The sequence below is a fragment of the Bos indicus x Bos taurus genome, chromosome 19 (genome assembly GCF_003369695.1).
Source record: "Bos indicus x Bos taurus breed Angus x Brahman F1 hybrid chromosome 19, Bos_hybrid_MaternalHap_v2.0, whole genome shotgun sequence".
NCBI lineage: Eukaryota > Metazoa > Chordata > Mammalia > Artiodactyla > Bovidae > Bos > Bos indicus x Bos taurus.
In genome coordinates this window covers 64,180,777-64,206,925 of record NC_040094.1, presented here as the reverse complement: position 1 = coordinate 64,206,925, position 26,149 = coordinate 64,180,777, and the positions used below count along the sequence as shown (strand labels likewise).

Below are 26,149 nucleotides of genomic sequence, written 5' to 3'. Positions count from 1 at the left end.
GGCCTGGTGATTATGTGGTGGGGAATGAAGGTTAGTGATAGAGACAAAGTCAAGGACAACTTTTGACTGGGACCCTAGGTAAATGGAGAGGGCAATGGCACCCCACTCCAGTACTCTTGCCTGGAGAATCCCGTGGAGTGAGGAGCCTGGTAGGCTGCAGTCCATGGGGTCACTAGGAGTCAGACACGACTGAGCACCTTCATTTTCACTTTTCACTTTCATGCACTGGAGAAGGAAATGGCAACCCACTCCAGTGTTCTTGCCTGGAGAATCCCAGGCACGGGGGAGCCTGGTGGGCTGCCATCTGTGGGGTTGCACAGAGTTGGACACAACTGAAGCAACTTAGCAGCAGCAGCTAGGTAAACAGTAACCTTATCTGGGCTGTGTGACACATGGGAGGGTTGGTGTATGGAAGCGTGCAGGGAGGTTGGGTGCAGAGTCTCTTCTGTTTGCACTGAGTTTGCAGAGCACGTAATCCAGGGTGCGTATTTGGCAGTTGGGTTTACAGCCCTGGGCTGAGACATCTTGGAGAGGATGACCTTGGTTGGTGAGAGGATGACCTCAGACAACACAAGAAGAGGGCAGGGTGGGTGGTGCCTAGTTGGGAGATCGAGGATCAGGCAGAAGGGCAGGAAGGGAACTCTGGAGAGTATGACTGGACAGAAGCCAGTGGGAGAAGCAGTTTAAAAGAAACGGAAAGTGGTTGCAAAGTAGTGATAATGAGAAACAAAGTCAGAAATGTGTTCATCACCTTTGGCAACATAGAGGTCATTTGTGAGTGAAGAATGGGCTGTAAGGAATCTCTTCTCTGAGGAAGTTCTAATGTTCACACATCTCAGTTTTACGGATGATAAAAGCAAAGTAAAAATTTAACTTTATATGAAAAAACATGAATAACCTAAGGGTTCCTGTTCTTTTATAAAGCTTGTGCTCTGTTCTGCCTTGTTTTTAAGGGAGGTGAACGGGGATTGTGTGTAAGCTGGGCAGGGTGGCACACTTTTGTCTCACTTTCACTTTGTGACGTATTTTTATATGAATCTTCAGTGCACATTCCGGTCTTCAAAGAGTCAAATGTATCTGGATAACATGCAGTCTATTTCTTTAAATTATACCCTACTTTTCTAGTTTGGATCTAGTGGAATGGTGCGTAGAGAGTGAGAGAAATAGAATATGGCTTTCAGGAATCCCATGCATTACGTGTACATGTGTATGATCACACACTCAGCAAGTACTGCTAGAATTCATCTGATCCTGAAGAAAGCCATGTTACTAAATATTAAATTTATATTTATAATAAAACATTTTTATGTATTTTTTGTAGCTTTGAGTATATTGTAAGTGTATTTTAAAATAACTTATAATGGAGCTTATAAATACTGTGACTTACTACGTACATAAATAGCTGTTTTATTTTTCTTAAATATTTTATTATTGCTGTTTAAATACTTCTCTAACTACAGTTTTCTAACTTTAAAGTGTATAAATGGAAATTCAGAATTTTAATATATTTTAATTAGAATTGATTTCCTAATATTGTAAACAATACAGATGTTTTTGTATAGTGAAATGTATAATGTTTTGGAAAAGGATATTTCTTTCTTTTTCTTCAAGAATTTATAAGACATTCTGGACATCATGTATCCAAAAGAAGACCTGAACAGCAAACAGTTCCATACCACCACTAAAAAGTAGCCTTTCCACAAATGGGTGTATAGATTATAAAACAAGTAAATTTTTAAACCTTACTAAGAAAAAGAAAATGTTCCTATTGTTAACACTTTGTCTTCTCTCTCACAGCATCATTTCAGAATGGCAAAGAAGAGCTGTTAATTAATTTGAATCTTTCTTTCCCTTCGTCTTTCTTGCCTGTGGGTTAATTTTGCCTCTGTGTGCGTCTTGCACACACATGTTCTCTTTCATGCTCACATGTGCGCATGGAGTGGGAATGGGGGATAAGATAGATTTGGGCATGAGATCTGCCTCGGTGTAGGTGTGAGCAGAAATGTATTCTGGATGTTATTCATTAACAGTACTGGAAGTGAAATTTTATGGTTAGACTCTTTCAGTAAGAACTACTTAGCATCAGTTTAATCAAAGTCTGTTGTAGTTTCAACACATACATTTCATTCTGGCTTAGGTGATTTTAAAGTCTTGATTGTCTTACTGGTGTATTCAAACAGGCTTTCACATTAAATAGTATGTGACGTTTCATTTTATTAAAAAAAAATCTATCTTAGCTTCATATTAAATGCTCAGATTTAAAAACATGTGTATTCAATACAACTAACCATGCATTTTTGTAAACATGCAGAGTTTATTCATTCACTTAAAGTTTTGCTGTTTCCAGCTTGGGTTAAAGACAGAAAGAAAGTATATATAATTTGTAGCTCAGCAAAGTGTAATGGATAATTAAGTTTTAATTTTTCTGTTTATTTTTATTTTGTTTTATTCTTTTATTTAGTTTTAATGTTTTGAATATAAAAATGTTTAAATGTAAAAAATTTAAACTCATTTTTCTACTTCTGATTTAGGTTCAATCTTAAAGTGCAGTTGCAGATTCTAGCAAGCTTCATGCTCACTGGAGTTTCTGGAGGTGCAAAGTACGCTCAGAATGGACAACTTTTTGGTCGCTTTAAGCTTACTGAAACTCTTTCTGAAGATACTTTGGCTGGACGGCTGGTGATGACCAAAGTCAATGCTGTTTATTTATTACCAGTCCCTAAAGAAAAGTTAGTACAGACCCAGGGAACCAAAGAGAAGGTTTATGAAGCTACTATTGAAGAAAAAACAAAAGAATATATATTTTTAAGGATATCCAGGGAATGCTGTGAAGAACTTAATCTTCGGCCTGATTACGACACACAGGTATGTTTCGAGGAGTGGCGACTTCGCTGTGGTTGGTCTCCTTGTTAGCTGATACTCTTCTTCTGGTTTGATTTCCCTTTCTCTGCTGCAGCGAGAAGTACAGCTGTCTTGGAGTATTAATTCTGGTGGGTGGAGAATCAGACCTTTGGTGACTTTCAGAGAAAAATCGATTTTCTTTAAGTACAATCTGAAATGTTTCATTTTTATACATGGTCAAGCTTTCTGATTTCTGTTTTAAATCAGCAATGGAAAAGCAGTTTAAAGAGAAACTGAGCTAGGTCCTGGGGCCGTTCTTATCTGAAGTTGTATCTGCTCTCGTGCTTTGTGTCTTTATGGATTTTTAGGTGAACTCTGCTCAGTCTGTCTGCCATATTTAAGTGGAAAGCTGCTTTTTTTTAATATCTAAATATAGCATTTGGTGAATATTATTCGTTCATAGTAAATCAATACAGTGTCATAGGGTTGGTTTTAATCCTTGAGAGATGGTATTTCAGAGATGTTCTACTAATTTTGCCAAGTATATTCTTCATAGAAATGGTGGAATCAGATAGCCTTTATTTAATGATTAAGTAATTAAGTGCCTCAGTTTCTTTAGTTGACAAATGAGGTTAATCATAGTATACACATCATTGGTGCTATGTGAAGTGAATATAACAGTGCCTGGTACTAAATAAAGCAAATATTACACATAAATAATTATGATTAGACAATGATGACACTTTAAAGGCATCTCTAAACTTGGCTCCTGTCAAAGGTTATCTCCACAGAGCATTCTAGCAAACTGAAAAATATCGGTGTTTACCTTAATGCTTTTTAAAGAACCTTTTTTTTTTGTATTTCAGGTTGAACTCCAGTTTCAGTTAAATCGATTACCCCTCTGTGAAATGCATTATGCGCTAGACAGGGTCAAGGACAATGGGGTTTTGTTTCCAGACATCACTATGGCTCCAACCATACCTTGGAGTCCCAACAGGTACAGTAAGCGATACCTCGTTCAGGAGGTTATGTTAATATTAAACTGAATATCTGTATCAAGTAACTCAAGCATGTTTGTAAGAAAATTTCCATATATTCTTCAAGAGACATGTTCTTAGTTGAGAAAAGAGAGTGCAGAAACGCTTAGAATAAAGCATTTGAAGTTCCTCATCTGTTCTCTTCACTTTCCCTCAGAGTCTTAATGAGTTCTTTTGCTTTTCTCAACAGATGTAATTTGATTGATTGATGCCACGCAATTTAGGAATATTTCTGAGTAGAGGTTGAATAGGAAATCCAGGGCCTTTTTAAAAGTAGTTCAAAGAATTAATATAAAATGATTTTTGAATATGAAATACATTTTTGTAATTTAAGAAAAAATGGAGGATGTATTATAGAAGATGCTATAAAATTAATCATTGTGTAAATATTTTTCTGCTTAACTCTCTTTACACATTGTTACATGTAATTAAATATGACCCTTCTGTTTGTCTCCAGATGGACTGCAGTAGATGCCCTATGCCTGCATCTTCTTTTCACTCTCTCCCTGGTTTATCCTCTTAGCCCCCACCCAGGCTCAGCTCACTCCACGTTTCTTTAAAATCTCAGTGGCTATACAAAATGGGTTATTTTTTTCATCACTTGTGTCAATCCAGCCACGGGAGGGGGCCCTGCTCCGTCTCTGACAGAGGCTCTGGTTATCTTTAATAAGTGATTTCCAAGGTCACCCTCAGTGTTGACAGGAGCTGGCAGACAGGGAAGCATGAGCAAAGAGGATCACGGGGGAGGTTTGTATGGGCCAGGCCTAGACGTGACTTACATCATTTCCCCTCACATTCGTCTCTTCTGGTCCTAAAAACAGAAAAAAGCAAAATACACCTTACGGCACAAAATCCACGTCACTTCTCCCTGCTCTCACTGACTCCTGCTACCCCTTCCCTGTGTTTCTTTTTATCGCCAACATTCTTGAGTGGAAACAATCAGCCTGGTTCTGGCATTCTTATTTACCCATCCTGTAATCTCTGTTCTCTACTTTCTCACTCTCCTGAGAGCAGTCAGAGATCTGCCAGTTGTAAAAACCCCTGACATCTTACCTTTCTAGCTCTCATGTGATTGGCTTCTCTGCATCCTTTCTCCTCTCTGTCCGTAGACCAGTGCATATTTAGAGCTGCACTATTTTGGTAGTCTTCAAGCTGATCGTCAGTCCCGCTAGTTCTGTGGGCTAACCCACATATTTCTTTCTTCCAAAGTTGTTTTGCTAAAATAATCATTTCATTTCATTACATACACACCCCTGAAGGCATCTCCTTCATATGTAGATAAAATCTGAACATCCTAATACAAAACTTTGATTATGTGTCTCATCGACAGTGCTTTCCAACAGTATCTTTTCAGATTTCTTACAGTTTTTCCTACTTTACTCTCCCTTTCTTCCTCTAAATCCTCATGTACTAGCCATATTGAATTACCTTGATGTTTGTTCAGTTTGCCCTGCACTTACTTGCTTCCTTATCTTTAAAAAAAAGACCTTAAAAAAAAAAAACTGGTAAAATCTACGTAAGACTTATCTTAACCATTTTTAAGTGTATAGTTCAAGAGTGCTAACTATATTCACAGTGTTTATAATCTCCAGAACTTTCTCACCTTGTAAAACTGAGACTTCATGCTCATTAAACTCTATGTTTCCCCCTCCCCAGCCCTGTGTTCTAGCTCTGCTTTTTTCCTCCCTGAAACCATCTTTGCCCAGTATTGCTCTATTAGAGAATCTGTCTGTCCTTTAAGATTTAGTTCAGCTTAAGTGTTCTCTACTAAAGAAAATGAACCTGACCTTTCCATTTCAGTATTTCAGCAGATACTTACTGATGCCTACTACGTGCTTGTTTCAGTCAGTTTTGTGCTTTCAAGCATAATTTCTCCAACGTTAATTTTTTCAGTTGTATACATTTCTGTTCTCATTAGACTCTGATCTTTTTAGAAGAGACTATATCTTATTTCTCTTTGAGTCTCCAGCATGGCCTTGCACATTATTAATATATGATACATTTAAGTTAATAAGAATATCATGTTTAAAGAAGAAAATTAGGATTTTAAATGTGAAGCCATACCAGTAAACTTTCAGGTGTTTCCTTGATATACTCACTTCTGAAAAATGTTTTGTATATAGCAGTATATTCAGGTACCACTGATGGTGTTAACTGCAACAGTAAGGAAAGGTCAAGTAGCAGAAAACTTTCAAGCAGGAAGAGAGTTCATATCACTATAATTTAAAAAGCAATTAAAATGTATCTGAGTCTAGGAGTTTTAAGAAACTGTTAGCTATTTAAAATCTTTTCTGGAATAAGATGAAATATGCAAAGATAAATGAAATTTAGAAATTATTCTTGAAGCTGTAGCCTATAAATTAATAATAACAATGCATTAGACCAGGAAAAAAAAGAACTTAATATTAAATTGGTTCAGGAAATAAAATGACGTTTAAATGAAGAGTAAATGGAGAGACTTTACATTTTTTTAATTGTGAAAATCAGAAGTTTTACCAGCATGTTTATTGTAAATCTTCTTCTTTATTAAGCAGGTGGTACAATAAATAAAGACAGTGTATTTTACTTATTGGCTTTCTATACATGTTCATTATTCATAACCAGAAACTAGAGAGACAACACATAATAAAATTTCTCATCTACTCTGAAGCATTTATTTACACTGAAACAATTGACAAATAGAATGGCCAATATAAATAAAACAAAAGATACCAACATATTTTAGAATTATACCTATAAATCTATCGTTAATCTCTTAGATTTTACTTAGGTATATATCGATAATCTAATATCTGTCTCATTAAAGTTCCCAAATTTGAGAGATGAGAGGATATTTTAAGAACATTCTTGTATTTTCAAAAGTGTGCTCTGGTCAAATAATATAATAATATCTGATTTTTCTGAAATCTTTAGAAAATATTATAGTAATAGAAGTCAGCATTAATTTTGCACTTGTTGCTCAACTGTTTTTCTTAACAGCTTGCATGCATTATCTCATTTCATCTTTAAAATATCTATCTGATGGAATGTGATTATCTCCATGTACAGATAAGGGAGCTCTTGAGGTGAGGCATCATAGAATCACAGTGGTTAGTATGGATGCAGGTAGCAGTTTGCTGAACTAACTGTGCCTTAAGCAAGTAGTAACTGAGACCCAGAGCTTGGTGGTCCAGGGCCGGTGCAGGGGCTCAGCAGTGCCGTTGAGGATGAGGTCTCCGTTTCCTCTCCACTTAGACCAGAGTTGGGTCTCCAGAGACTGGAGAAAGGAGTATTCTTGCTGGCTAAGTTCACTAATCAAGGAGGTAGAGAAGGGTGCTGTGGATGGTTTGAGTGGGACCCGTTCCACAGTGTCTGCCACATAGATCAGATTTGGACTCAGTACTCAGCTAAAGCAATTTCCTTACTTACAGAAGATGGAGCATTGCTGGGTACTGGCAGAATTGTGAGTAAATAAATTGGATGAGAGAGTCCTTGAATTTTTAGTGAATTTCTTCTAGGAAATCTAGTGTCACTGGTCAGAGTCCTTTTGGTTTTTACTTAAAAAAAAAAAAATTGTAAATATCAGAAAAATAAGTAATGACATGCTTATATGGTTAAAATTTGTTTTCTGAGGTTTTACATTAGTAGAATTTGTTTCACATTTTCTATCATAATACATAGCATTTGTTATACTTTTTTAAAACTGAAAGAGTTAAGATTTTCCATAAATAGCTAGCTTCTGTTTTAAGTACAGTGTAGCCTCATAGAGTGGGAATTGTTCTGTCTAAACCGTGTTCTCCTATTTCAGGATTGTTTTGTAGGGATTTTGCAAAATTTCCAAGAGTCTCTTTGCACACCCTTCCTATTTTGGTTCACATCTTTCTCATTTTTACCATAGTTGCTGCAGTCTTTAGTACTTTGACTGTAGTTGTGAGAAAGAATGCTGTTGATTCTCCACTTAGTTTGATCCCTTTCAGCATCTGCTGTCCATTTAAATCTTCAAAATTAGCCAAGTCAGAGAAGTAACACTAATAAGATAGACCTCCTTAGAGAGCCATTTGTGCTGTCATGACAGGTGTCTCTGCCCTGAAGAATATGACACACCTGTCTTACTTTTGTGTTGGGAATATTAGAAAACATTTCATCTTGTTTGGCCTTAAACTGTTTTCTTTTTTAAATTATGAAAGTATGATAGTACATTTATAGGAAACTTGGAGAATACAGAACAAAGTTACATAAAGTTCTACTATAAAATTATTTTTTGGGTAGATGAACTAAGATTTTTAGTTGAAGTTTCAGTATCAAACTCTCAAAAATTAATAGAATGAATAGAAAAGTTAAAGGATATGATAGACCTAAAAAGCACCATGAACAAAACCTCTTATTTTCTAAATTAAGATCTTTATAAAAGTTTGATATCTCTTAATCAGTGACACACAGAGGTTTTTATTTTTCTTTTGTTTTAGATTTTACTGAGAAATCTTGCAGTGGTTTAGAATTTAAAAATTAGTTTTCCTTTGGCATTTAATTTGCTATGCAAAGAAACTGCTAATACGTTATTACCAGAAAAAAAGTTTTCTGGTGCTTTTATGGAAGAGGGAAAGTACATTTTTGAGACATTACTGTTACTGTTTGTAGACATGGCAGCAGCTCGACTAGAAGTGTGTTGTGATGTCTTCAGGTTAGTGATCAGAGTCTTGTGTGCCTGGAAAGGACAAGATGACTACAGGTGAATTCTGATCATCATAGTAAAATACCCTGTACTGACTCTGTTTGGGGAATTTTTTTTTTTTTTTTAATTTTATTTATTTATTTGGCTGCTCTGGGTCTTAGTTGTAGCATGTGGGATCTAGCTCCCTGACCAGGGATCGAACCTGGGCCCCCTGCACTGGGAGCTCAGAGTCTTAGCCATGGACCACCAGGGAAGTCCCTGGGGAGTTTGACATGTAGTTTTAGAACAAGCATTTGGTGTTAGAGGTGCTATGTTATTTCCGTATTTTTAATGGTTCATTGAAATTCAGGATACCTATATGTCGTGTTATGTTTAAAATAACTTAGATTTTAATTTTCTTTAGGCAATGGGACGAACAGTTGGATCCTCGGCTAAATGCAAAACAGAAAGAGGCTGTTCTGGCCATTACCACCCCACTTTCAATACAGTTGCCTCCTGTCCTCATCATCGGCCCATACGGGACGGGCAAAACATTCACTCTAGCTCAGGCCGTCAAGCACATTCTCCAGCAACAGGAGACCAGGTAAGATGGCCGTGCGCGTGCTCTGACCTCATCAGCAGGGCACAGCTCGTGTCCTTGTTGTGAAAACAGAGCAAGGGCTAGCAAGACAGTTTTCATCTTGCTTGTAAAGATTTTAAAAATAAAATTATAAAAAGACCCCAAAAGAGCCCACACTCGGACCCCAAAGCACTAAAATTTGAATTTTCTGAAAACATCTTGTTTTAAAAAATTGGTAACATAGAGAATGGTAGCTTTTAAATAGTCATCAAAATGCTGAGTCTGCTAAGAGTTGTGATAAATATTAGAGTTAAAAGGGTTGGGTTTTTAAAAAATAATTTTATATGATTTAAAAATAATTTGGGGGAAGTTGTCTCCTTTACAGCTTAGAGAGTAATTAAGCTTTAAGAATAATTGCCTAAAAGAGTAATTGAATATGTTAGAGGTTACTGAGTAGGTTGAGGGAAATGTATTATATTAAAATGGCCACTGCTTTTTTTTTGGTGTTATACTGCTTGAATAGTTTTGTGTTGTATCATTCTTTTTATTTGCACCATTTATTTCAGCAGGATTCTCATTTGCACCCATTCTAATAGTGCTGCTGATCTCTACATAAAGGATTATTTACATCCATATGTAGAAGCAGGCAATCCCCAGGCAAGACCTCTCAGGTATTTTTTTAAGGCTTATTATGTATCTGTATCATACTTTATTATTCTTAAGAAAAGGTGTCTATCAAGATTTCAGTAACATTGAGAAAACCAAAATCTTTAACTATGCATTGGCATTTGGAGGTTATGCCTTTTGAAGAAACTATTTAAGGAAAAGTTTTAAAATCTTTGACCATTCATTTCTTAAACATTAAGAGAAAGACATCCTTTTTTAAGTTTTGTATGTAAAGAAATGTTGTTACAATCTAAGCCAGTTTTGATGTGTTCCTCTAAAAACTACTATGACAAAATAATACATTTATGATTATACCAATTTTAATTAAATTTGTAGTATATTTTGCATGGCAGAGTAGTCATGCAGTGATAGTTCAGTATGGAAATAAAATTTTGACTGTGATCATGCAGGTAATTTAATAGTCACTATACATTAGAGAAGCTTGAAATTGAAGTGATTGCTGCAACAAAATGTAACTGACTGGTATTTACAACTCTTTGCTATCATTTAAGAGATAAACTGTCAAAGAAAATTCTAGGTTAATGTGGGTCCTCTAAGTGTGTATGGATATGAAATGTTCTTAAATACAGGATTGTGGGGGAATAAAATCCTTTTCTTCAGAAAACAATAAAGAGTCATTAAATGGTTATTTATTATACCATTTGCTTTCATTGTTATATGAATTAATATTTAGTTTTGCCATTTTACAAACTAATATGTCATGCCCTGTGTTGTTCAAATACAATTATTGTTTAAAAATTAATTTCTAACCACACTTTTGAATCATAATGCACTAACTTTTTATTTCTAGCTGAGCGTAGGCATGGAAAAATGAGGTTACACTATTTAATTCTTTAATAACCATAAGCAAAGCCATTTGAATGAGGTAACAATTCCATGAAGAAGAACAAAAGAGAAGAAAGTGGCCTGGCCTGTTAGCACAGGCGTTTATGCTGTACTGTTCCTACTCGCAAGACGGATGAGAGAAGAGATCATTATTTTAAGTAAAATTCAGTTTTATTTGATAAGAAAATATCACATGCATACAATCACTATAAATGAAAATGTGGTATCTACCAGTGGATAAATTAATCAGTAACTAGTTTGCTTCATATTCTAATCTTTTTTAGCTCATAAGTGAAATTGAGTTAGCAATAGCATTTTTGCTATGCGTGTTCTTACTTCAGTGGAGAGAAGAAATTTTATTGTTGGTAGAGCTTGTGTGTGTGCTTATGTCTGTATGTTTGTATATGTGTGTTATGTAGGAACTGTGACAGTCTCACTTATCATTGTACTCGGCTTGGAAACAGTGGGGTGAAGGCCCCTCCACTCTCGGCTGACCCACCATAGGTCATTTGGCCTTGGGGGCATGACAGCTGTTGGTGATAAACACTGAAATCCATTAATTGACTAGCATTGTGTTTGGCTTTTCCTGTGTAAAATTATGTTTGATGAGTTATAATCCAACATATTCCAGTAGGGTGGCCCAAGTACAGAAACTTGCCCTCTGGCAAAAGATACTTAAATGTATTTAAATAAAAATTTCATGTTATTTCATTTAGTAAGTGGAATAAAATAAGAAAAGGCTTGGCCTCCCCATTTGTTTTGTTTATGTGGTCTTATATTTTCACCATAGTTTTATGTTGAGGAAAGATGTTGACTTGTGAATGTGTTTCCTAGAAAAGTTAGTACATTGAAATGTTAGAGTTTCTTAGGACCATCTGTTATAGCGAGTGTTAGTTGCTCAGTCATTTCCAACTCTTTGCGACCCCGTGGACTTTAGCCCACCGGAAATTCTCAATTCCCGCCATGGAATTCTCCAGGCAAGAATATTGGAGTTGGTTGCCATTTCCTCCTCCAGGGGATCTTCCCGATCCAGGGATCGAACCTGGTCTCCTGTATTGCAGGCAGATTCTTTACTGTCTGAGCCACCTGGGAAGCCCAATAATCATATTACATGAGATTAATTAATGATATTCCTAATGGACAACAAATATGAGAGGTGTGGGAGCTAGAATAGAGAAAATTAGAATGGCTGAGCACTCTGGGGAGATCAGCTTTGTCTGAGTTGTCCCAGGATTCAGGGGAGAGGACACCAGGGGACACTCATTGTCCACATATGACCTTGAAGATGTGTTGTCTGTGGAGTAAAAGTGACAGTGGCAACCTTGCCCTCTCACCCTGTAGTTTAGAGGGGCCTAGCACACGCGATAAAGGCAGAGAACGGCCATAACGAGGAAGCAGTGAAAGCAGTGAATGTGTTTAAATATGCACACTTAGGGTTAAAACATATAAAATTCTATAGTTATCAGGAGTTGAGCTTAAATTGGGCTTCCCAGGTGGCGCTGCTGCTGCTGCTAAGTCGCTTCAGTCGTGTCCGACTCTGTGCGACCCCAGAGACGGCAGCCCACCAGGCTCCTGTCCCTGGGATTCTCCAGGCAAGAACACTGGAGTGGGTTGCCATTTCCTTCTCCAGTGCGTGAAAGGGAAAAGTGAAAGCGAAGTCGCTCAGTCGTGTCCAACTCTTCGAGACCCCATGGACTGCAGCCTACCAGGCTCCTCCGTCCATGGGATTTTCCAGGGAAGAGGACCGGAGTGGGGTGCCATCGCCTTCTCCACCCAGGTGGCACTAGTGGTAAAAAAAAAAAACCCACCTGCCAATGCAGGAGCCATACAGTTTCACTCCCTGGGTCAGGAAGATGCCCTAGAGGAGGGCAAGGTGACCTATTGCAGTATTCTTGCCTGGAGAGTTCCACTGGACAGAGAAGCCTGGCGGGCTACAGTTTATGATGTCACAGTGTCAGACACAACTGAAACGACTTAGCATGCACTCACGACCTTAAATCGGAGAAGGCAGTGGCACCCCACTCCAGTCCTCTCGCCTGGAGAATCCCATGGACGGGGGAGCCTGGCAGGGTCGCACAGAGTTGGACACGACTGAGCGACTTCACTTTCACTTTTCACTTTCTTTTTTTTTTTTTCTTAGAGAGTAACTTCTTTTTTTTTTATTTTATTTTATTTTATTTTTAAACTTTACATAATTGTATTAGTTTTGCCAAATACCAAAATGAATCCATCACAGGTAAACATGTGCTCCCCATCCTGAACCCTCCTCCCTCCTCCCTCCCCATACCATCCCTCTGGGTCGTCCCAGTGCACTAGCCCCAAGCATCCAATATTGTGCATTGAACCTGGACTGGCATCTCGTTTCATACATGATATTTTACATGTTTCAATGCCATTCTCCCAAATCTTCCCACCCTCTCCCTCTCCCACAGAGTCCATAAGACTGTTCCATACATCAGTGTCTCTTCTGCTGTCTCGTACACAGGGTTATTGTTATCATCTTTCTAAATTCCATATATATGCGTTAGTATACTGTATTGGTGTTTTTCCTTCTGGCTTACTTCACTCTGTATAATAGGCTCCAGTTTCATCCACCTCATTAGAACTGATTCAAATGAATTCTTTTTAATGGCTGAGTAATACTCCATTGTGTATATGTACCACAGCTTTCTTATCCATTCATCTGCTGATGGACATCTAGGTTGCTTCCATGTCCTGGCTATTATAAACAGTGCTGCGATGAACACTGGGGTACACGTGTCTCTTTCCTTTCTGGTTTCCTCAATGTGTATGCCCAGCAGTGGGATTGCTGGATCATAAGGCAGTTCTATTTCCAGTTTTTTAAGGAATCTCCACACTGTTCTCCATAGTGACTTTTCACTTTCATGCATTGGAGAAGGAAATGGCAACCCACTCCAATGTTCTTGCCTGGAGAATCCCAGGGACGGGGGAGCCTGGTGGGCTGCAGTCCATGGGGTCACATAGAGTCAGACACGACTTAAGTGACTTAGCAGCAGCAGCAGCAGGACCTTAAATTATTTAGGAATGGAGGTTTTAGAATCTACTTTAATGACATTTAGTTTCAGTGTTTACTTGCTACTTTGTTAGAAGATTTTAAAATGGAATAGAAAGGAAAACATAGCTTGTTTCTATATATGGTTCTGAAGATCAGTATCTGATTCTGGCCGAGTTCTTACCTATTACATAAAGGCTATCTGTGGAGAAAGTGTAGTGTTTCCTGGACAGATATAAAATATTATTTTATAAACATTTTTAAATAAATAGATCAGATCTTTCTGATTCTGTAGTATCTTAAGTAATAATATTTTGGGGGTATTCATTACATATGTATTGAATACATAAATAAAATTTCAGTGAATTGAAATAATATATTACCAGACAGTCTTTTGTTTTAAATTTCATTATAATTCTTGTGGGATGTGCAGACAGTTTGTTTCTAAAAATATGTAAATTACTTAGTTGGTATCACTTTTACATTTTATACTATGAACTTGGAAGTGTCAGTTCTCCAGTTTTGAAAAATGTTGCTGCTGCTGCTAAGTCATGTCAGTCGTGTCCGACTCTGTGCAACCCCATAGACGGTAGCCCAGCAGTCTCCTCCGTCCCTGGGATTCTCCAGGCAAGAACACTGGAGTGGGTGAAAAATGTTGTTGGGTGTGTTTTAAATGATCTTCTAGATGGTGTCTGCCTTAGATGTTTCACAAAATGAAAGTACTGAGAAAAGATTTAAGTCTTTAAAGTTAGCCCTAGACTAACTTGTATTTTTCAGGAAAGAGGGCTGATGATCAAACTTTGTATTCTCACTAGCTTCAGCTTTGAGGACACTTTCCGGGGTAACTACAGAAAGTCAGTGTTGAGGCTCAGAGCTTCTATTTTTGTTCTGTCTTTGAGGAAGAAGCAGTGCCTGGAGTTAGATCGGATAAATAATTTGAAAACTACTTTTTCAATTTTATAATGAAGTGTTCGTTTAAGAAGATATAGAAAAACATAAGAAAATAAAGATTATCTGTAATCTTACCAGTCAGAGATAAATACTAACATTTTCGAGTTTAATTTCTGGTAATTTATATGCTTAAATACACACACTGAAGTTAATATTAATGGAGTTATAATTTGTAAGTGTTTTTATTCAGATAATTTGTAAAATTAGGTTTTTCATATATTTAAAAATAAATTCTGACTCGCTGATCTTAAATATTTTTTATTAAAGCCTAAAACATGTTTAAGATTTTTACATCTTTTAGGAATGATATTGGTTACTTTCACAGTCCTTCCTATCATAGTAATGTTTTTAAAATACATTACTTTACTTTCCTCTATTATAATTATAAATTAGGGACATTTATTAAATCCTTTTTTCTTTTTTGCTTTGCTTAAAAAAAAGGACAACCAGTTTTAATTGTTTCAAGGAGGGTTAGAACACATTTTAGAAGATCATGAGATTAGCGTTCGTACGTATTACATTTGAACTGCCTTTGAAACATTCTAGAAGAGACAGCTGTCAAATAGATATGCATCCTGGAGCTGAGGTGAGGTCATAGCTGAAGAGAGAAGTCATCAGGGTGGTCATTGGTAGTAATGGAAGGCTTGGGCCTGGGATGATAGGGGAGAGCGCTAAAGACTCAGCCTTGAGAAACCCCAGCAGGGGGAGCAGGAGGAAGGAGAGCAGGGGAGGCTGAGTCCTGGCAGCCGGGAGAAGAGGGCATTTCAGGAAGGACGCAGCCAGAGAGTGAGGTGCCACTGCAAGTGACTTGATGGGCCCGGAAAATGCCCGCACAATTTACTGCCATGGCAGTGTACGTTCCCTGACCGGACCCCACCATCTCTTGAGTTCTCTCCTGCTTCATTGACTGCTGTTTCCCAGTCTCCCCCCTGCGCCTCTCCGTTGCCCGGTCTCCCCCCTGCGCCTCTCCATTGCCCGGTCTCCCCCCTGCGCCTCTCCATTGCCCGGTCTCCCCGCTGCGCCTCTCCGTTGCCTGGTCTCCCCCCTGCGCCTCTCCGTTGCCCAGTCTCCCCTCTGCGCCTCTCGATTGCCCGGTCTCCCCCCTGCGCCTCTCCTTGCCCAGTCTCCCCTCCGTGCCTCTCCGTTGCCTGGTCTCCCCCCTGCGCCTCTCCTTGCCCAGTCTCTGCTTGTCGAGATGGTCCCTTGACCATTCTTCCAGCTAGTTTCCTTTCTAACTACTCTGTTCTCCATGTGAGCTCTTCTAGTCTTCAGGTTTAACTCTATTGTATTTTCTCATCTAGGGCATTCTCCACCCTTACAAATGCCTTTGCTTACTGGATATCTCTACTTGGGTGTCTGCTACTAAATATATTCAAGACTGAATTCTCAGTTCCCACCCCAGACTTGTTCTTCCATTTCATCACCACTGCCATGCATCTAGTTTCAAAGCCATGGAATCACCTTTCTCTTAAATGCCACATCTGGTATATCAGTAATCCTGTTAGTGCTCCTCTCAGAGTATACAGTGCATCTGACCACTTTCACGTCTCTGTTGTTACCACCCTGCTTCACACACTTGGTTTCTCTTATCCAGGTCCTTAGCGTAGCCTCCTAACGGGCCTCCCTGCTGTGGTCCCTGCCCCTGCCTCTCGTAGTCTGTGGTGTGGTGGAGCCGCTCGTGCTGGTTTGTGAGAGCCAGTCATGTGCATGTCTGCCCAGGTTCATGTTCAGTAACATCATGTTGGTAGCTTGAAATGGGCCCTGATAGCGAGGTTTATAGCACAGATCAGGCCGTGCCCCCTGCGCCTGAGAGCTGACTGTGCAGCGTTTACCGGCACCCCGCTGTCCAGCCGTCTTTCCTGCCTCCGGAACGGTGTATTCTGTCTACAGAAACAGAGCAGTCCTTTAACAACATAAGTCATGTCACATGACATGTGCCTTGTTACAACTCTCCTATGGCTTTCAGTTAAAATCACAGTAAACCCAAAGTCTTTATGAAAGCTTGCAAGCCATGTGATTTGCCTCTGTACTGGGCTGTAGTGGATAGGTACCCAGTGGATCTTTGTGATGGTGTGAGTTAAGAGACGGGAGGAAGGTGGATGAGATGTTTCTATACCATCTTAGTAATCTGTTGCATGAGTCCTATTTATATTTTTGTTTTGCAATTAATAGAAGAGATGCTTTTAAGATTTTCTGGTTGTCCAGAATTTAAATTTATTTTTAAATCTCCAGAACGTTAGATAAAGATCTGCTTAAATATAGGTGTAAGACTGTATTCTAAAGTGAAAATGCAAGTAACTTTTGAAATCTCTTGTAAGTATGCAATTCATTGTTTTTTATTAGCATAGATAATTAAAATGTTATTTTTGTAAGATATTCCAGGGAAAAAAGTAATTGGAAATGTTTTCAATTAAAAAGAAAACCAATGCTTATGAAACCCTTTGTGTCATTCTGTTGTAAAATTAATCTGAACGCTTAAAATCATTTGATATTTTTCCTATCATAGTGTATGTACTTTCTGCTTCATTCTGGGGGAAGTCACCATTGTATGTTAAATTCTAATCCAGTAGACTGATAACAGTTATCAGATTTATTTGTTAAATTCCAGGTGTTGTCTTAAAATGATACTCTGAGTATTTTGATAATCAGATACAGTAAGATGTCGATAAGTATAAACAGGACATGTTATCTTCTTTTATAGGGTATATTTCAGAAACCGCTGGGTGAAGACTGTCCACCCAGTTGTGCATCAGTACTGTTTGATCTCAAGCGCACATTCCACCTTTCAGATGCCACAGAAAGAAGATATTCTGAAACACCGAGTGGTGGTGGTTACATTGAACACTTCCCAGTACCTCTGTCAGCTGGACCTCGAACCTGGTATGCTGACTCCAGACCCAGAAAGAGTGACTGCACAGGGCTTCTGCGTTCAGTTTAGACCAGGCGTTGGCGTGTGGGCCATATCTGGCCTACTGTCTTAGTGAATAAAGTTTTATCGGATGGAACACAGTCGTGCCCACTCACTCCCTATATTTTCTTCGGACGCCTCTGTGCTTCAGCAGCGGAGCTGAATAGTCGCGACAGATGCACGGCTGGGGCCTGAGACGTCACTGTTGGCCTTCACACAGAAAGCATTACCCATCCCTGCTTCAGACATTTCAGTGGCTGTTACTTTGTCTTGTTCTCTGATTGATCAGATGGTATTTAATATTGATCACGTGAGAAATTCAAAGTTGGACAGCTTTTTTTTTTACAGTTTTCTCAAGTATATAATTTTAAAATACTTGTGCATTAATACAGTGTAGAGACAACAATTAGGATAGTTTTTTTGACATACTATTAAGATTATTATATTTAATTATAGGAACTATGTAAAATCAAATATAGAAAGTACAGATATAAGGTAACAAAAAGTTCTGATAAATATGGCAAAGCTTAACCATCAGAATGTGTGTCACTTTAAGATAGTTGCTTTGGAAGGACATTCATTTCTTGTTCTAATATTACAGTTGTCGACATTGCTCAACCCATTTTTGCTCTCTCCTTTTGGAATTGCTTTCAGAGCCAGTACCAAGTTCTTTTCCATTTCTGAAAGGTAGAGACAGTTCCCTTCCCCTTGTATTCCTGGCACCTGGCCCAGGGCATAGGCACCTGGAGGCCCTTGATAAACCTCTGTTTATCTTAAAAAATGAACAATGGCCAAACTTTCTCTTTTTGAAGGTAGATTTAATTTTAGAAAAGCTTCAAAATCTTTTGGAGACATGTCTGGTAAATAAGGTAGGTTATCAAACTGAGCAATACCATTAGGGGTATAAAAAAAAGAGAGAGAGAGAGACGTGCCTCTCATGTAATGAGACTTATTTTTCTTGTGCACGCAGCTCATAGCTGGCTGGTGAGGGCAGTTACAAAAGCAGAGTTTCAAAAATGTTTTGAACAGTGGCTGCATCCATTGGAATGAGTTATATTTCCTCTCAACTGACTTCTTTGATGGAACAACACTTATTTGCAATGTAAATTTTGGTATGTTTATTTAACAATCAGTCTCATTACTTTATGATTATACTCTGCATATTTGCCACGTAAATTAAATACCCAAACCTCCTAAACAGTATAGTTTTGTGAAGAGTAAAGAATGGCTTTGAAGAGCAAGAGTGTAGTACATTTATTGGAAGTCAGCTACCTGATTTGTTTTGGGCATTGTTTATACTTTAATTCTCATGTCAACTCATGGAGGGTTATTTTAGACGCTAGACAACCAAGGCCCAGGCTAAATCAGTTTGACTAATTTAGGTTTCTTTTACTAGCTTAAGCTGTAGTATAACAATTTCAGGATTTATTCAATTCCTGATTTAAGCCTAACTATATTTAATTAAAAAGTTATCTAACAGAAACAGTAGATTTTTTTCACTAGTTTCAGTTTTTCCAATTCGATCCTGTAGTTACATAGACATCTTTTAATTATTCTTACAGAACAAAAAGCACAAGTTCTCCTAAACAGGGAGAAAATCGCATGTGTCCACATCATGCTTGGGCCACTGTCATTAAACAGACAACAGTCACTGATACTTGTATTGTCAGCACAGCCATTTATTTGAATAGACCACGATGAAGGTAGTGGCGGTGGTGATTCCTGTCCGTCAGTAAGATTTAGAAAGTTTCCAACCTAGAAACAAGTTGCATAGAAAGCTGTATAAACAGACTGTTTGGAACTCATTGCTATTCAGAGAAATAGAGGTTAGGTTCTTGGGCCAACTCACAGGAGGCTAAATAACCTAGAGAGTTTATAGCAAGCCGTTCTGTTGAGAAAGCGTTTGTGTTCTCTGCTGTGGAGTGAAAGCAGGGCCCCCAGCTCGGAGCTGGCGGCGGGAGCAGCGTTTACTCCTGCACGTCGAGACAGCAGGGAGATTCCCACTTTGCTCCCGCTCAGGAAAGGGCACAGGTTCCTCACCCTGTCCACAGATTCCTGTGTGCAGTGTGAGCGACAGCAGTGAGCCAGGCCTGGGATGTTTGCATCTGGGGAATATTTGATAATGTTCGTTTTTGATGCTTATTGTATCATTTTTTTTCAGACTGGTGATTTATTTTTTTTCCAACCAGGATAGGTTCTTAGACTAAAAAATTATATATAATCTGTCTGTACACACACACACGCACAGACACACACACACACACAGACACACACACACAAAATAAACCTAAATAATCAAAATAGTGAATTTGCTAATAGATAACCTTTGTTTTTGGTCAAAGATGGATTATAACTTTCTCTTTTATATTAGATTTTGGGTATGATATTCTTTATCGTATGTCTAATACGTATGTTTAAGCTAAAGTTACTCATGAACTACCATTGTTTTATTTTTGGTGTTTTAGCAAATAAACAGTGAAAGGACTTGGGCCTGTCACTGTCTCATTGCTAGCTTTTCTTTGTGGTGAGAGCTGCTATCTTGCGGAGAAGGCAGTGGCACCCCACTCCAGTACTCTTGCCTGGAAAATCCCATGGACAGAGGAGCCTGGTAGGCTACAGTCCATGGGGTCGCGAAGAATCAGACAGGACTGAGCGACTTCACTTTCACTTTTCACTTTCATGCATTGGAGAAGGAAATGGCAACCCACTTCAGTATTCTTGCCTGGAGAATCCCAGGGACAGGGGAGCCTAGTGGGCTGCCGTCTATGGGGTTGCACAGAGTCGGACACGACTGAAGCGACTTAGCATCAGCAGCAGCTGCTATCTTGAACTCTAAAGACTCTTTCACATGCAGTGATGGAACTTGTTAGTCTGGAGGCCAGGAGGTCCAGGTGCCATTTATTGTCTATTATTGAGTAAAATAGTTATTCTTTTCAACTTCTGTTTTCTAAATAATGACTGAAATGTACGTACAGGCTTCTAAATCTAGGATTGGCATTAAAGCACTCAGAACTCTTAAATTAGGCCTCTGAATTCTTTCCTTAGCAGAGAAAACAGGACTTCCTCCCTTTATCGCTGCTGTAATGGCTGTCCTGTGTTTGCCCTGTGCCCTGTAGGGTTTTTTACTCACATCTTGTTAGACGAGGCTGCCCAGGCCATGGAGTGTGAAACCATCATGCCTCTGGCACTAGCGACTAGACACACGCGGGTTGTCCTGGCTGGCGACCACATGCAGGTAGGTCCCTCCAAGGCAGTGCATCAGAAGGAGTTTGTGTTAGGTTTTGATGTTTCATATCTTGTTTGTTTTCTAAAGCATCCTATGAAATTGTGCCATGCGTTTCAGTTCAAGTACTTTAAATGTTTCTGTACTAATAGTGAAAAATGTTGGTATTTCTGAAGGAAAATTGCTACCCTACCACTTTATTTCCTTTGGATAGAGAGTAGAATGAATAAAGTTATCAGTGTTACCATTTTCATGTTTGTTAATTTGAATTTCAGGTCTCTACAGTAGGAATATTTGATTCTTTTCTTTACTGAATAAATTTAAATCATGCTCCCTATGATTCCCCAGTTCCTGTCCCCAATGTTTATTTTCCTGAAGCGTTAAATTTTTCATTACATGGGAAATTAAAAAATGAGTCAAAATCTCAAGGAACTTTTCTGATCTTATTAATACCTATATATGAAAGAGAATTACAGTTTTTCTAATAAAATATCAGTTTTACAAAGATGCAAATTAAGGTTCTTTCTCTTTTGTCACAGTTGATTGATCGAACGCATAGAGTATTGTAGTTGTCCAGACCTTTAGGAAAGAATTGAATGTAGAGGAACAAAGTCTGTTTATTGCTTTGCCAGAAGTAGTTTAGTTTTTGTTCTTAGCGTCTAAGTTATAGTCGAGAATGGTTCGTTACACTTTACGAGAGAAGTATGGCTTTCTGCTAATTATTAAAAAGAAGTTTTTTAGTCATAGGCTGTGTATGTTGCCTGCTTACCATTTGAAATAGTTGATTAATTTTAGTGAAACAGTCGTTTGACTCCACCAGTGATACAGTGGGTCACATTCCTAAAATTACTAAGGTAGTAGCTATTTATTATTAAGTCTGAGAAGTCCTTTATTAACCTGGATACAGAAACTCAAGGTTAGTGTTGACATACTGGAAGGAAAAGTTGGAAAACTTAGCCTCATTATTTATAGTAGTAAAGTTTTTCCTAGAATATATGTTTGACTCTGCTTATTGCAACATTCAGCATGCTGAGATTTAGTATATCAGAAGTTCCAGCATGGTGGATTTTTTTATAAGTATGTTAATAAGAATACTATTTGTATATTTAGTTAAATTTTCTCCCATGTGTTTATCTGTTACAGCTCAGTCCTTTTGTTTACAGCGAGTTTGCCAGGGAGAGGAACCTTCACGTGTCGTTACTTGATCGGCTCTATGAGCACTACCCTGCCGAGTTTCCCTGTAGGATCCTCCTGTGCGAGAACTACCGTTCCCACGAAGCTATCATCAAGTAGGTGTGAGCTGCTGGCTCTGGCGCGCTGTCTGTGGCCTGGTGGGAGGTGACTGAGCACAGCACTGTCCCAGGGACAGGTTATTCCCAGCAGAGCTACATGGCATCCCTAGTGTTGCAAATTATTTTTAATTTTATGTCCGTAAAAGTTACACCATAAGAGTTCGCTTGGAGAAGGCAATGGCAACCCACCCCAGTACTCTTGCTTGGAAAATCCCATGGACAGGGGAGCCTGGTGGACTGTAGTCCATGGGGTCGCACAGAGTCAGACATGACTAAAGCAACTTAGCAGCAGCAGCAGTAAGAGTTTGCTGTAATTTTCTATAGCAGGGCTGTTCTGGAGGCAAATCTTCAGTTTCTGCTAGCTATAACACCTTTTTCTGTGAGTGAATACATAATGTGTATGTAAAACTACATGATATAATAAGCAAACGCATTGACAGACTGCACAGTGGTTTATGAATATGTGTCTGGTTGTGTTACGCGAGGAATCTGTTTTGAAGAAAGGAAGGATGGGAGGGAGGAAGGAAGGAAGGAAAGCCATGAAATTAGTAACAAAAGTTTTAAAAGGTTTCTGTTAAGTAGAGCGTGCATCGTTGAAAGTGAAAGTATCTTGAGCAGTAGCTCACTGAATAGCCACAGGCCAGAGTACCCTCCAGCCTCATCCAGATGAACCCCTATCACCACCAAAACTTAAGACTTTTTCAAATTTAGTGTAATTTAATAATATTGATTATGGCGGTCGTGGGAAAATCATTTTTAGGTTTCTGTGAAAGCAACAGGAGGGAGAAAAATAAATTTAGATTTAACTATGGCTTTTATCTTTATCTCAACACGTGACTCGTTTATTGTTGCCGGTCGTTGGCTGCAGTCAGTGATGGATCGAGTACTAGGCAGCGCCTCCCTCAGTGAAGAGCATTCATTTTACTGTTGAAGGTGGAATGACCCTCAGCTGTGTGTGTTGTTTCAGCGTCTATAGATCTTTGTTTGCAAAAGTATATGAGCCACATAAATCAAAATACGCGTTTAAAATAATTTTAGTGTAGAGAACCATAACAGCTAGCAAATTTCCTTATGGAGCAACATTCTCATTTAGAATTGAACTGTCATTATTTCTTCTTTTCTTTCTGTATCTGGCTTCATGCCTTCCCCAGGTCAGTTCATATAGCGGTGGTATACCAGGAGCCTACAGTGTTTGTATTGCTGTGGTTAATTTTGGAGGAAATCTTAGCATCATGGATATTAGATGTTTGGATTAAAATTAACCATGGGCATACAGCAACATTAGATTTGACTGATAAATTTTGTTTCTTATGGGTAAAATTAATTTTGGAGCTCAGTTGCTTTTTACTTATTTATTTATTTTGGTCTTTTTCTGCAGTTACACCTCTGAGCTCTTCTATGAGGGCAAGCTGATGGCCAGTGGAAAGCAACCAGCACACAAGGAGTTCTATCCACTAACCTTCTTTACAGCACGAGGGGAAGATGTACAGGAGAAAAATAGCACAGCTTTTTATAATAATGCAGAGGTACCTTCGTTCTTGCAAATTGCCAACATTTTTGCAGTCAGCAAGTCTGGTCTTATTAAGCATTTATTTAAAATTTGGGTTGATATTTTATCATGTGTTGACTTGATTTACATAAAAATGGTATGAAGGTTTATTCTTTTTTGTGTAACATTGATTTGTTAAGATAAATCTCCCGTGGGAAACAAAAATTGTGGTTTACATTCTGTCTTATACCGAAGTACAGAGCTTAATTTAAAAGTCGGTGTTTTCATATAGGTTGTTATTGTTAGCCATCTAAAAAGGACTATGATCACATTTTATAGTGCACGCTTGAATCAGGTATCAACTTTAAACGTGTAAGACTTGACAAGAGTCCTGTGCTCCAAGAGGTCACACGGATGACGACGTCGCCAACCCATTATGTGCTACAACTTATATGGTTCTCTTACAGTTCTGACTTTTTAAGTTTAGAGAAAATGTGGATAGTATGAGGGGTCAGATCAGGCAGCAGACAAAAACCCTGGTGTCTTCAGGGTCTCAGACCAGAGACCCTGAGGTTTGTTTCTGGCTGTCACATGGGAGTGGAGTTCTGGACTTCAGGAAGCCTAGGGGAGGCAGTGTGCGTGGTTGGTCACTAGGGGAATGATTCTTGATCTGTGATGTCTATCTCTATCTCCTCCCTTGAGTCCCATGCTTTACTCATTTTATTTACAGAGAAATGGCTTTTATTATGTAATAATAATTCATCTTTCCCTTTTAAAATTGATCAGAGGCCTGGAGTTAGAAGTCAGTACAAGAAAATTGACAGCACCCATTTGGTAAAATCCTAGCCAGAAGCAAAGCAACTTGGCATTTTAATTAGTCTGTGCCAGTTAATTTTAGGAAAAGGTAAACTTTTCTTTACGTTTGAAATATTGACAGATAGCTCTAAAGATTTCCTTTATTACTTTTGCACTCAGGTTGGAAAATGCTGGCTGGAAAGTCAGTTAAAATGAGAAAGGAGAATAAATACACTGTTTTACCATCTTTTATAATTAACCATGTAATTGAGTTCAGCAGTATGCTTTGTTTGTGTTGATTGGAATTACTGTCTAGAGTCACTTGCTTTCAGCCTGAAGAATTTTAGTGTTTCTTTTAGGGCACGTCTGCTAGTAAGGAAATATTTCAGTTTTTGTTTTTCTGGGAATGTCTTTATTTTGCCTTCATTTTTGGAAAGTAGTTTTGCTGGATATTAGATTGTAGTTTGAGTTCTTTCAGCACACTGAAATATGCTTTCCTACTGCTTTACTGCCATCGTTGTTTCTGATGAGAAGCCATCTGTCAGTCTTGTTGGTGCTCTTTGTAGATGGTGAGTTTTTTTGTTGCTGCTGTTTTCAAGGACTTGCTTTTGTCTGTGACTCCCACCATGTTGACCATGGTATGTCTGGTTGTGGATCCCTTTGCATTTATCTTACTTGAAGTTCATTGAACTTGATGTGTTGATTATAGTTTTTCATCAAATTTGGAAAAATTTTAGCCATTATTTCTTTGAATTTTTTTTCTGCTCTTTTCTATCTCTTCTGGGTCTCCCAGTATGTTGGTGAACTTAATGGTGTTCCATGTTTCTCTGAGGCTTTGTCTTTTTTTCCATCCCCGCTCTGTCTTCAAATCACACGATCTCTATCTGAATATTTTTGTTTGCTAGTCTGTTTTTCTACCAGCTCAGATCTGTTGTTGGGACCCTCTGGCGCACTCTTCGCCTCCATTATTTCACTTCTCATCTCCCCAAGGCGTCAGGCGCTCTGCAGTGCGGTCCAGCTGAAGCTGGGCCCTCGGTAGGACAGAGGGCACTGCCTTGTGAGGTTCGCTCTGATCTCCAGGGCAGAACTCGCACAGTTGCTGCAGGAAGGTGTGGACTTGCTCTTCACCGGCCATCTCACTGCATTGTCCTGCAGAAGGAGCTCTGAGTGTCACGTGTATAGAATCTGTGCTGCCGTCCAGGAGCTGCTGTCCCGGAGAGTGGGCCCTCTGCAGCCCAGAGCTGGGAGGCAAGGTCTGCTGTTGTCTGTTGGCTGCTGAGTCTACAGAGTGGGTCTTCTGTCCTCGGAAGCTGCAGGAGGTGGCAGCTGCCACCTCGCTGCCGGGCTCACCCGATCAGCTCTCCTGTGACATGTCCTGTCTGAGCAGAGAAGGCCACCAGCCTCGCCCACCATCCACTCAGGTCCTCGCTGCAGACCAGGGCTCGGGAAGGGGAGGAGAAGGAGGTGCTGCCCAAGTGCTGCTAATTGTTCACAGGCCTTCTGCTGCATGTTGCTGGGAAAAGGAGATCTCTGATGTTCCACTGCTGCCCAAGCCGCCTGGAGTAGCTCTTTCAGCCCAGGGAGCACGAGCAGATGGGGCTGCCCCTCGGCCGCTGACGTGGAGAGTGGGTGCAGTCCCGGGCCTGAGTGCCCAGCCTTCCACTCTGCACTCTGACTTCCTGTAGGTTTTGTTGAAACAGTGCTTCTCAGTTTCTTGTGAACTCTTTGATTAATCTCCAGAGACTTTAGATGATTATCTGTTAACCTTGATGAGCTTGGTAGAGTCTGTCTAGGAGAGAGGCTCCCCGAATCCTCAAAGCATTCCAAGTCTGTGTATTTTGACTGCAGTTTTCTGCTGCTTACAATGTAAAGGGCAGG

General features: G+C 39.1%; 1 protein-coding gene across 11 annotated transcripts in view; it reads left to right on the top strand.

Annotated features, from left to right (window-relative positions):
* The window catches only part of HELZ (helicase with zinc finger), a 145,672-nt gene that overhangs the window by 63,769 nt on the left and 55,754 nt on the right, over positions 1 to 26,149 (top strand). For 8 of the 11 annotated variants that reach the window (XM_027519252.1, XM_027519251.1, XM_027519248.1 and 5 more), the window contains 8 exons: positions 2,532 to 2,865; positions 3,708 to 3,838; positions 8,933 to 9,112; positions 9,655 to 9,759; positions 17,266 to 17,444; positions 20,589 to 20,707; positions 21,839 to 21,984; positions 23,366 to 23,513. In XM_027519252.1, coding sequence (XP_027375053.1) covers positions 2,532 to 2,865; positions 3,708 to 3,838; positions 8,933 to 9,112; positions 9,655 to 9,759; positions 17,266 to 17,444; positions 20,589 to 20,707; positions 21,839 to 21,984; positions 23,366 to 23,513 — 1,342 coding nt within the window. The remainder of the gene's footprint in view (positions 1 to 2,531; positions 2,866 to 3,707; positions 3,839 to 8,932; positions 9,113 to 9,654; positions 9,760 to 17,265; positions 17,445 to 20,588; positions 20,708 to 21,838; positions 21,985 to 23,365; positions 23,514 to 26,149) is intronic. The other 3 variants (XM_027519258.1, XM_027519256.1, XM_027519257.1) reach the window with 1 other exon arrangement.